Source organism: Crocodylus porosus, unplaced genomic scaffold (assembly GCF_001723895.1).
Source record: "Crocodylus porosus isolate Cpor-Errol unplaced genomic scaffold, CroPor_comp1, whole genome shotgun sequence".
Lineage (NCBI taxonomy): Eukaryota > Metazoa > Chordata > Crocodylia > Crocodylidae > Crocodylus > Crocodylus porosus.
Window position 1 is genome coordinate 57456096 of NW_017728951.1, and position 12134 is coordinate 57468229.

General features: G+C 48.4%; 1 protein-coding gene across 2 annotated transcripts in view; it reads left to right on the forward strand.

Annotated features, from left to right (window-relative positions):
• The window catches only part of GRID1 (glutamate ionotropic receptor delta type subunit 1), a 1072773-nt gene that overhangs the window by 833860 nt on the left and 226779 nt on the right, over positions 1-12134 (forward strand). For both annotated transcript variants that reach the window (XM_019555843.1, XM_019555842.1), the window contains exon 6: positions 6132-6305. In XM_019555843.1, the coding sequence (XP_019411388.1) occupies positions 6132-6305 (174 nt within the window). The remainder of the gene's footprint in view (positions 1-6131; positions 6306-12134) is intronic.

The window sequence follows — 12134 nt, forward strand, 5'->3', positions numbered from 1 at the left end:
TGGAGGCCCCTGCTGGAGAGCCCGGCCCTGCTCTGGGCAGTTTGGAGGTGGGAGAGGCGGAGACAGGGGTCCTTAACGCCTCGCCCATCTCCCATCTCTCGGAGACGGGGGGCAAGAAGACGTATGCACAATGTGTCACTTCTGGAGGTCTGACCCAGGGAGCAGCAGAGGAATCTGCTGACCTCTTGGTCACGTCCCAGACCACTGAATTAGATGAGGAGGCTTGTGAGATGGAAATCCAGCTTTCTGAGTGTCGCAAGCGACCTTGAGAGTGGGATGACCTCTCCCCCTCCAAGAAGGTGGGGCTTGCTCTTAAAGAGCCAGACCTCGACCTAGAAGATCAGAGGACGTTGATGGGCTTGGATATTGAGGGTGTGGATGCAGCACTCCCAGCCAGTGTGCAGCCTCACTGCTCCTCCATGGGAAATGTGCAGCCCATGTTGGCAGACCCCCCCTGAGTCGATCCTGACTATGGGGGGCTCTTGACCTTTCTAAAGCAAACGAAAGGACAAAAGAACATAGCGGCACGCATCACCCAATGGTGCACGGACCCTAAAGTGTTCATCAAGGCTGCCAGGGCTGCTGCCAAGCTCATGCAGCAAGATCTGGGCACTAGGCAGATGGCCTATCATCTGGAGAAGCTCGCCTAGCGGGTGAGAGATGAGTGGGGCCTGGTGGGGTCCCTGGACTAGAGTAGGGCATGATAGGCCTTTTTTTCAACCTGTCTCTGCCTTTGCTCTGCTCTTGGTGGCTTGCTCTTTTGTCTACATCTTACCTCGCTCTTCTTCTCCCATACCCACACCCATGGCAGCCACAACCATTGGCACTTTTAAGATCAATGGCTGTTGAGATCCAGTGAAGCAGGAAGTCGTCCTGGAGCTCCTGCGCCAGAATGGGTGTCTGTCGCCTTCCTCCAGGAGACACACTCTGACAGGCACAACCAGTTCGCCTGGCATTCTGCCTGGCAAGGCCAGTTGTTCTTGAGTCATGGCACCAACCTTAGCGCCAGGGTCGCGACTCTCCTATCGTCACAACTACAGCAAGACATGGCGGTAGCACGAGAGATTGTCCCCAGTCGCCTATCGATGGTCCGCGTCACCCTAGCGCAACACCATCTGCTACCTGTCAACATCTATGCACCTTCTGATGGCCAGGAGAGGGACACTTTCTTTGAGACCTTGGCCTGCCTTTTGCGCAACGTCAGTGAGGATGACGACCTGCTTCTTGTAGGTGGGGACTTTAATTGTACCACTGATACCCCGCTTGACCATACGGGGCCTGAGCCTCACCTGCCCTCAGCCCGCAAGCTGCAGTCCATTTTGGAGACTGCAGGCCTCGTGGATGTCTGGCAAGCCCTGCACCCCAATGCACGACAGTACACCTGGGCTAGAATGAGTGCCGGGGATCTCACTATGGCCCCCCTCAAACGCATTTACGTCACCAGGCACCACCTGCCACTTCTACGCAGCAGCGGCATCGTTCCCTCAGGCCTGTCACATCATGGCCTGGCTTACTGTGAATTGAGCCTGCCAGGGAGAACCTGCACATGAGGACCTTATTGGTGCTTCAACGTCAGCCTGCTTCCAGACTCTTACTTCCTGGACTGCTTTGCCAACTTTGGCGGGGCTGGGAGGCCACAAGACTGAATTACTCCTCCTGGAAGCTATGGTGGGATGCGGGCAAGGTACAGATCCGGGCTTTTTGCCAGCTGTACACTCAGCTGGCCACAAGTGAACTGCGCCGCCGTATCAAAGAGCTGGAGGAAGAAGTGGTAGAGCTCAAGGCTGCCCTGCTGGCTGCTGGCAGTAATGCGGTGCTGCGCGAGAGCCTCTGGTTCCGTAGGAAGTGCCTGCGTGACTTGGTGGAGAGTGCGACCCATGGAGTGAGGATCTGCGCCTGCTGCCAAAAGCTGGCTGTAACAGATGCCCCAATCCGCTTCTTTTTCAACCTGGAGCGACGGCGGGCAGCGAGCAAAGTCTTAGATCACCTCAAGACCTCTGAGGGCCAGGTCATCACTGACCCAGGTGAAGTACGTGAGCATGCTGTTGCTTTCTATCATGACCTTTTTGCAGATGAGCCATCCTGCCCTGAGGCCACGGGAAGTCCATGCAGGCCTGCCATGCCTTGGTGCCCTGGAGGCCGGCGAGCTTGAGCAGAAATTGTCTCTGGAGGAGCTGGCAGCGGCCGCAGCTGGCCTCGCCACTGGCAAAGCCCCAGGCTTCGATGGGTTACCTGCTGAGTTCTACAAGACTTTCTGGCCTCTCCTTGGCCCCTACCTCCTGCATGTTTTCCAGGAGAGTCTTGCTGACATGGTCTTGCTGATCAGTTGCTGCCGTGCAGCGTTCACGCTGCTGCCCAAGAAAGGAGACCTTGGCTGCATTAAGAACTGGTGGACGGTTTTCCTGCTGTGTGCAGATTACAAGATTCTGGCCAAAGTGCTGGACACCCGCCTCTGCGCTGTCATGTCCTCTGTCACTGGGCCTGAGCAGAGCTACTGCGTGCCGGGCAGAACCATTCAAGACAACCTGTTTCTGCTGCGTGACCTACTTACAGCCAGTGAGCTCTTTGGTCTAGATGTTGGCCTCATCTCTCTGGATCAGGAGAAAGCCTTTGACTGGGTGGACCACGCCTACCTCTTTTGGACCCTAGAGGCCTTTGGCTTTGGGCCCCTTTTCACCGGTGCCCTCCGGGTCTTGTATCGAGACACTTCCAGCCTGCTCAAGGTGAATGGGGTGCTCTGTGCCCATTCCCCACACGCAGAGGCATCCGTCAGGGCTTCCCCCTTTCGGCCATGCTCTATGCCTTGGCCATTGAGCCACTGCTGTATGCGCTGCAGCTCTGCCTGAGTGGTGTGGCCTTGCCACCAGCCGTGGGCCTGTCCATTGCCCTGCCACTCCAGCTATGAGCATATGCAGATGATGTGACCATCTTCCTGAACACCCAGGAAGATGTGGATGTCCTGACGGCCTGCCAGCAGGCCTATGAACGTTGCTCTTCGGCCCGTATCAGCTGGGCCAAGAGCAATACCCTGTTGCTTGGTGAGTGGATCACCATGACCCCCCCAGACTTGGCCTCACCTGGTGTTGCAAGGGTCTTAAGATCCTGGGCGTGTTCCTGGGGCCGTTGAACTTCATGGCTCACAACTGGGACAGTGTGAGAGAGAGAAGGAGCCAGCAGGCTCCAAGGCTCCCGGGCTAAGCAGAGGGTCAGCAGCCCCAGGCCCGCAGTCCCAAGGAGCCCGGCAGAAATTCCTCTTACCCAGGTGTGTTGGGAAGGGCGGGGCCGATATTTCCCCTGCCGGTATAAAGAGGAGGCCAGGACTGGAAAGCGGGAGCAAGACAGAACCGGAAAGAGGAGGTGGAGGAGGTGGAGTAAGCCGGCGCACACTGAAGGGAACGCTGAATGCGAGGTTGAACACTGGTAGGAGCCTCTGGCAGAGAGCAAAACCCCAGCGGGGTTTTGGAGCCCAGTTTACTGGCCCCTGTGGGGAGTAGAACTGTTTGTTTACTGGCCGGGAGCTGGCTGAGCCTGGCAAGAGAAGGGTACCGTAAAAATCCTAATAGTGGGGCACTATTGACTTTGGGTACCGTAGTCCCTGTAATAGGGGTGCAGATCAACAGTGAACTTAAGCAGTTAAAAAGGAATCTCATTAAGCCCTACAGGGGTGCTCTCCAAGAGCCAAACAAGGGGTGCCTGACCTCTCAAAGGTCAGGTTTGAGTTGAAAGGAGGCTGCTGACCGACGGAGCAGCTACCCAGATCAGGGGAGCCTTATTGGTCTTCGTGTTTGTTTTGATTGACTTTTCTTTGTGGATTATCTGTGAGGAACTGAGGATACGTGGCTGGACCAGCTGGTTGGCCACCCCCCAGTGGAACGGGCGAGGGTGTAGGGGTGGCAGAGCCCTCAGAAACTCTGGACCTCGCGAGATGCCGGGGAGACTCATAATTGGACTACATGCTGAGACATATGAACCAACGCCATTAACATCAAAGACATGGCAGGTGAAACGTATGCGTGTGGGACCCCAATTATAGTGGATGACACCCTAGGCAAGTGGCAGGTGGCGTCTGTTAGGTCCACAGGGGGCGTTGATCCCCGACAGACAGTTTTGAGGAAGGAATGGAGCCCCACCTTCAAAGGTGGCGCTGGCGCCTACCCAGCCTCTCCTACCGTGGACGCGTCCTCATCGTCAACAACCTAGTGGTGGCAACCTTGTGGCACTGGTGCACCGTACTCAATCTGCCAGAGGACCTGCTTGAGAGACTGCACCGCCTCCTGGTTGACTTTTTCTGGGATGGGCACCACTGGCTCCCACAACCTGTCCTTTACCTACCTGTAACTGAGGGGGGCCAGAGTTTGGTTGACCTTGTGAGCAGGGTGGTCACTTTCCGCCTGCAGGCCCTTCAGCGACTCCTGTACAGCGAGGCGCGCCTACCTTGGCAACACCTGGCATGCCGGTTTCTGCAAAGGGTGGGGACCCTTGGCTTTGACTGGGAGCTCTTCCTTTTGGACCTCACGCTTTTGAACTGGGCGGTGTTTCCAGCTTTTTACCATGGCGTGGTACGAGTCTGGCAAACCACTTTCCACCTCCAGTCCCAGGCCCATCACCTGCAGGTCCCACAGTTGCTGAGGGAACCCTTGGTGCACAACCCAGCGCTAAGGCACCCCGTGCTGAGCCTGGCTTCTGCTAGTCTCACGGCCATTCTCATTCAGGTGCGTGTTCTCTGCCTGAGTCATCTCCTTGACCCTGCTCGGTCGGCCTGTCTCTCGCCCAAGGCCTTGACCAGCCGGCTGGCATGTGTTCCGTTCACAGCGTGGGCCATCCCCTGTGTGACATCTGGGCTGCCCTCCCATTGGAGGCAGCAGCCACCCTGGAGGACCATCTCCGGGTGGGCCAGGTCCTCTGCACTGAGGATGCCCTGAGTGAGGCTTTTCCTGCTTTACCAGTCACCCCAGCTGTGGCCAGCGATCTGGCCGGCTGCCCTGGCATTTTGCTGATGCTCCCTGTGCCTCCTGACAGTGCCATGGGTTGCCCTTTTGTTTTCTGTCGCGTAGAAAATTATATGCCTGGGTGGTTCATGTCTGCCATGTCCAAGTGCTGGTGGGCTGCCCCGATCCGTGACGATGGTGCCTGGGGCCGCCAGATTCCCCATCAGCCCACCCAGCGTGGCGCACATTGTATAAGCCACCAACCACCAAGAAAACTGACGACCTGCAGTGGCGGTTGCTGCACGGCATCCTAGCCACTGGCACATTTGCGTCCCACTTTGACCCAGCCGCCTTGACAGCCTGTCCTTTCTGCCCGGGGGGTGTTAAGGAGACCCTTTCTCATGCCTTCCTTGATTGTCCCCACCTGCAGCCGCTCTTTGTCACCCTTGGGCCGCTACTGCAGGCGCTGGGCAGGAGCTTTTCAGAGACCACCTACATGTGCTCCTACCCGTACTGGGCAGCTGAGAAGAGCCCCATCTGCCTGGCCAGGTTCTTACTGGGTCAGGCCAAGTTGGCCGTCCTTAAGAGACACCGAAACCGCCTTGCCGGGACCGGCTCAGATGATGCCCTGTGGCTTTTCTGCCTCCTGGTGCAGGTGCACCTCTTGCTGGAGTTTTATCATGCTGTGCTGCAGCGGGCGGTGCCCACCTTTGAGATAAGCTGGGCCCTTGAGGGAACGCTGTTCCATGTGTAGGACGGTCATCTCAAATACGCACTCTGATGTCCTGACTGGTCTGGGCGACTGGGCTGGCTTGGTGTCAAACTATGACTTCCAGCTCGTGCCACATCCTGGGCCCTTGCCAGGCTGCTTTTTTTCTTTCTTTTTGTGTGGGAAGTTGAAGGGTTTTTTACGTGCATGATGGGATGGAGCAGGGTATGAATTGTTTATCTATATAGTTATGACCGTGTTGCCAGCACTCCAACCACATAATTAGCATGTAAGACACGACATGAAATGTAACAAAGGTGTCTGTCATGGTGTGATGTGTTAGATGCAATGATATGGTATTCTTGGTTTGGTCTGGTAGTAATTTGTTTGTGTTTTCGCTTTGTAAGCGGCCACCATTTTTGTATCCCTGAACCCCTGAATAAAGTAATTAAGTCCTTCCTTCCTTCCTGTAAAAACTGTGTTTTTCTTCACAGGAAATCAACGATAATGAAATATTAGAATTGGTACACAGTGCTCTTGGGAGGATGACGGTTATCCGGCAAATCTTTCCTCTGTCAAGGGACAACAATCAGAGATGCATGAGAAATAATCATCGAATATCTTCATTGCTATGTGATCCACAAGAAGGCTATCTGCAGATGCTGCAGGTCAGTGGCATGTTGCTGAGCAGGATATCCCATGACTCAGTAGTCCTTGGAAACATGATATAAGATAAATTATCTATAAATGTGATCCTTTACAGAGCCAAGGACAGGAAGAATTGTAATGAATTCAAGTTAAGTCTCTGCATGTTGCTTTGAATGACATAGTTCCAGAGAAACCTTAATTACCTGGTTTCTTTCATTTCCTGGATCTCAAAGCTTTAGAGCTGATATTTTATGCATAAGGTAATACTGGGCAATTATATGATCTCTTAGTTGACTTGGGGTATTTCATTCCACAAAGGACTAAGTTAAATAAAAAAAACTGTCGTTATGCAATTTCAATGTTGTCTATATGCTCACTTATGCCTATTAGCTGTTTTGTGTGAAAGGATTAATTTGTGAAGGCTGCAGTGTTCAGTCACTGGCATTGGGATCCAGAGCTTTCACATTAAGGTGACTGAATTGAATCCATATGACAGGTTCAATCTGTTCCATTTCAGGAGTCTTGAAGATGTCTGTCTAACCTACAAGATGTACAATACTGGGCATTAGTTTCAGATTTTAGTCAAGTATCTCTCTTATTAAAAGTAATACTATTATTCATATTGGAAGAAATCTCTTAGGCTTAGGAACAGAAATTGTACATAAACTGATAGAAGTGATTGGAAACCAGTTCAAATCTGTAACACTACAGAAGTTCAGTGGACATAAACCATTCTCAAAATGTCCAAAACTGGCTTAAAATAAACATGGATGGAAATTGGGTCAGACTTAACTGATTTAGGTTAAATAAGTTTTTTGAACTTCTGTCCCAAATCCCCTCTAGATTCAAGCTGTCTGCTCCAGCAGCGCAAGGAGGCAGTCTCTAGCACCATCCAGCTTCTTGTCTGGGCTACTGCAGGCATGTGGCTGCATTTGTGGAAGCAAACACGAATGTCTGTCCACTTACTTATTACTTCTATCTACACAGGTTAAACTAACCTGTGAAGATTGAACTGATTCAGCCTCAGGCTTTTTGTTTTTAGCCTAATTAGCAAAGTGTATTCCCCAGGTACCAAAATATCTGAAAATAAGATAGAACAAACAAGCAACTGTATGGTGAATGAAGTTGTAAAACAAATTTAGGGTTGGGTGTTCAAAGGAGTTTTATATTTTTAGTGGTACTTGTCTTTTTAAATTGCTTAGATACTTTTAAATATATGATCCCTCATCCTGTAAAAGATTCTGATAAAAGTGAATATCTATTTTGGTTAACAATACAGTAGAAATAGAAGTAGTAGCCAGATAAACTGTCCTCACAATGCTCCAGCCTGGGCACCATAACATTTGGGGTGGACAAAAGAAAACCACTATATTGAAAGGGATTTCATGGTCCACGCTCATTCAAAACCTAATTCAAAACCTAGAGTCCCAGCAGTATCTAGCCAATGCAATTCTGTAGAGGTGTCATTAAAAACAAGAGATTGTCCCAGTGCATAAAATGTACATTCTATAATTCCATGCAATATTTTGCACTGTATAGTCACATATTTTATAGAAACAGAGCTGCTTCATAGCTTTGTAGGTTGCAAGCATATTTTTAAAAAGGCCTGTAGTATTACTTCTTTAAAGAATTTGAATTGGGTTTTCTATTCAACTTTTACTGCCTCAGTATTTCTTTTTAATTAAATGGATCCTGTCAAGATTTTCATAATTTTTCCCAAATTCAATATTTAATCACTTGGAAGGTTATAATAGATAACCTATTTTTTTATTATGCAGGCATAGTATTTCTTACTGAAGGTCAGCCCATGAGTACTAGGCTTCTTTCAGAATGTATGTTTTAAATCATAAAAGTAACCACAAAAAGTCTTCCTCTGTTAAGACACCTGGAAAGATGGATTTTTCATATCAGATATAAGCAAGGAAAAATTGCTGAGATTTTTGAGCCCAAGTACTAGAAGTAGTGCCTTAAAATCAAATAAGCTGAACAGAATAAGCACATTGCTAAAATGGATCCTACAAGTATCTGCTAAATGTTCTCTCAAGGGATAAAATGCCAACGGGACCTAGATTTTATGTAGTTAAATGGTCTTTAAGTACTCAGGATACCCTCCCCAGAAATTTTGTCTTAGCTTTTAGGTAGCAAGTTAGTCTTGTATGGTACTTTGTAATATGTAAAATACTGATGTGTTCTTATTAGCATGCAGGCAAACTACTCACATAAATCCCACAAATTAGTGAAATGTCTGGTTGTGATCGTCCTTGAAAAGGAAGAAAGCATGACCTCTGGAAATTGCAAAAGCTTATTTTCAGATTGTAAAGGAAAGCAGACCAATGGAAATTGCATGCTCTATTAACAGGACATCCTTAATAATATCCTCTTACCTTCCAGTGTGTCTCATGTTCTACCTTAGAAACCATCATTTTGAATGAAGTAGTATTCCCTCTAAGCTGTGCAGTGTGTGTGGCCATGCAGGTGCACTCATGCTACTCAGCTAGACATGCCTAGGCAGCCGCGCACACCACACAGCTTAGAGGGAACGTTCCCCAGGACCCCTGCATGCAGGGTGCATACAGCTAAGTGGATGGGATGGGGCCACAGGTGGGCAGGGAATGGTGTCTGGGAGTGGCTTGAGTGCCTGGGGATTGTGGGGCAGTGAAAGCATGGGATCCATATAGTAACATCTCACACGCTAATACCAGGTTTATTTTGGTGACAGTCAGCAAGCAGCAAAGTCTTTCCCATGCCCTTTTTCCATATGTACACCCCATAACACATGTTCCAACCATTTCTTCTTCCTTGCACTTCTCCCTTGAGCATGTTGATATGCCCAAGGGAGAAGTGTCAAGTCCCATCAGCATTTCACCTCTCTTGCTGGTAAGATAGTTCCACTACTATCCATGCTAGGTCAGCATGTCCCCCTTTTAGTTGTTTACTCATCACTGCTCTCCATACTTTCTTCAGTTGTCCTTCTATGAAGTTTCCCATGGCACCATCCTGTCTCTCTCCATTATTGCTTTCTTCAATTTCTTATGAACCTTCAGGACCTTCTCCATTGTATAGTTCTGCATAAAACCTTCCACCCTGATGTAATGAATTGGTGGTTGTCATACCTATAGACTCTTCAGAGAGGTTTGATGTAACCTCCATTTCCTCAAAATTGCAGCTGCATGAAATCAGGTGATACATGCTGCTTCTCCCTCTTCCTCCATTACTGCCTTGCATATCACGCTTACATATTTTACATAGACATGTTAGTGATTAAAAACAACTCACAGGATCTCCAATATCAAGTTTATTGTATGGGGGTGTACAACTATAGTACTCTGCACAGGATTGGAACCAAAACAGATATTGGTTTCCTACACACACACACACACACACACTCATTCAAACCTGTATAGTATCTGCTATAGTGATTGTGAGAGCACTGGTGTTAATATATATCCACCTAGCCGAGGTGCTGCAGTGTGCTATTGATGGACAGTCAAAAGCTTTCTCCAAGGAGATGTCTTTTCCAGAAGGGGGTCATTGACTTGTCCTTCTGGTTGGTAGATTCTGGTGCTGGTTGAAGAAAGAGGGCGCCACTGACAGTCAAGCTTCACTGCCTTTTATCCCTCTTTGGCAGACTTCTGTGATTCCCCAGGATCATTTTGGCTGCCCAGTCTGGAGTTCACTGCTCCACATGGGTCTTGAGTAGTGCATGACAGCTGTCAGTCACAGTCACTGGGGGTTCCACCCAATGATGCAGTTTTGTATTCCTCCCTTGACTTGATTGACTCAATAGCTGTGTCTTGCAGGTTCCAGGAATCAGTTCTTTGCCCTGATTAGTTTTAAATGGCTTGTAGAATAGAGTTTTGTAATGGTAAATTCCTCTGGTTAGGCTATTGTCAATTAACAGCCAGAGGCTCTTGCTTTGTGTTCTCTGCTTGTCCTTCAGTTACCTACTGACTCATACATACTTGCATTCACTCAGGGGACCACCTGGTAAAGGTGATACAATTCAATGAGTTTTTACAGCTATAGTTTCACTATTACAAGTCTTAGCTAACCTAAAGTGTATGAAATAAAATTTAAAGCATAAATAAAATGTAAGACACAGGATGCCATGGTAAAAGTGTAGAGGGACAATAAAATACAGAAAAGCATAATGAAATAGATTACAGAAATGAACACAACATATGGATATAATTTAAAATATAATCTAAAAGTGGGGGGAAGATGGTGACAAAAAAAAGGGTGGGGGAGGGGGGAAAAGAGGGGTCTTTTGCTACAGAACAACAATCCCAAGTCTGTCAGCCTCCATCCTCCACATCTCTCTTGCTTTGTGCAGTTCAGATCTAGACAACCTTTCTCTTTTGGTATTCTAGAAGAACACACACATTTTCTTCTGTACTTTTGCTATTTGCCTCTACATGGGTGGGAATACAATTCACATTTATAGAATAATCAGCAGTAGCACAGCCTTAATTGATGCCACTTTTCCAGAAAAGGACAGTGTCCTTCTGAACTACAGCGTTTCCCTGAGCAGGGGGGTGGGGGCGGGGAAGGCAACTGGGGCAATTTGCCCTGGGCCCCTTCAAAACAAGGGACCTCTGCCTCAGCTCCTGTGTGTACCATTGGCCCCGGCCCTGCAACATTGCTCACCAGAATTCCTGGTATTTTGTTTTCATAAAAACAGAGGAAATTGGTGTATTAGAGTGTTAAATGAGACTGAATCATTCTCAACATGTAATTATGACACTATGGGACCTTTCCCCAACCATGAAGTAAATATTATACATAGCTGTGTGTGAAACAGATGCTAATTTGAGGCTTGACTGGTTGTTGCATTGATGTCCAAGGGGGAGTCTAAACCAATCATGGTAAGGTAACATCTTTCTTTATCTCTGGGCAGCCATAGAGACAAGATTGATCAGGCAAGCTTATGATTGACCTAGCCTAGGGCCTAGGCCAAGTAGTTCTGGTTACAGAGTCTGTTGAGAGGAGAGAAGGAACAGGGAAGGTTTAAGGAGGGATCGGTGGCAGAGCAGGCCTGTTTGTCACAGAAAGACCTCCAGGGGAAAGAGTTCAAGTCGTGAGTGAATGTCAGCTCTGTGGGTTCTGAAGGGCCAAAGTCAGAAATGAATTTGCAAGAATATAATAATTAAAATGATAAATCTTGTTTTCTTTATATTTGCCAAGGAAAATAACAACATTAGACATAACACATATTCAGGTTCACATATTTCCCCACTTCAAAAAGCGCTTAAATGTGAAGTGTCTATATAACTTTTGGGGGAGAGGATATTAAAGTCCTTCTTGATTGAAAAAGCCTGTGCTCCAAACTGCAAATCTTGCTTTCAGTATTGCAGAGATGACTTGCTCTTTTCTGGTCCTTCAAACAGCAGCAGTTGCTTACTGAGACCCATAAGAATATGAACAGTCTCACAATGCCCTTAATTAAGGGGTTAAAGGCTAAATATACAAGTTTATTCTCCAGCAGTGGTACAAAGACAATCCTCCTTCCTCTCTATGTTCTCTCTACAGTTACTTTCTTTTTTCTTAAACAGGGGCAGGGCTTGCTTACCCTCAGCCAGACCCACAAGCCTGGACCAAGTACAACCCAGCTTATGCAGTTTACATGAGCACCAGCTAAAATTTCCAGGCAAGGTCCCACTGGAGACAATTTTCTGTGGCAGTTATCACAGGGAAAAGGCCTAGGAGTGATGTGAGGCCAGGTCTTAAGGGAGAAACCCTTCCTTCATAAGTAGTGGAGGGGCCAGCCAGCAGGCCACAACCAGAAGAACTGTGAGACTGAGCTGGGCCCCAGGAACCTGGTAGGAGAGAGAAGCTCTGCCAGAAGGGGT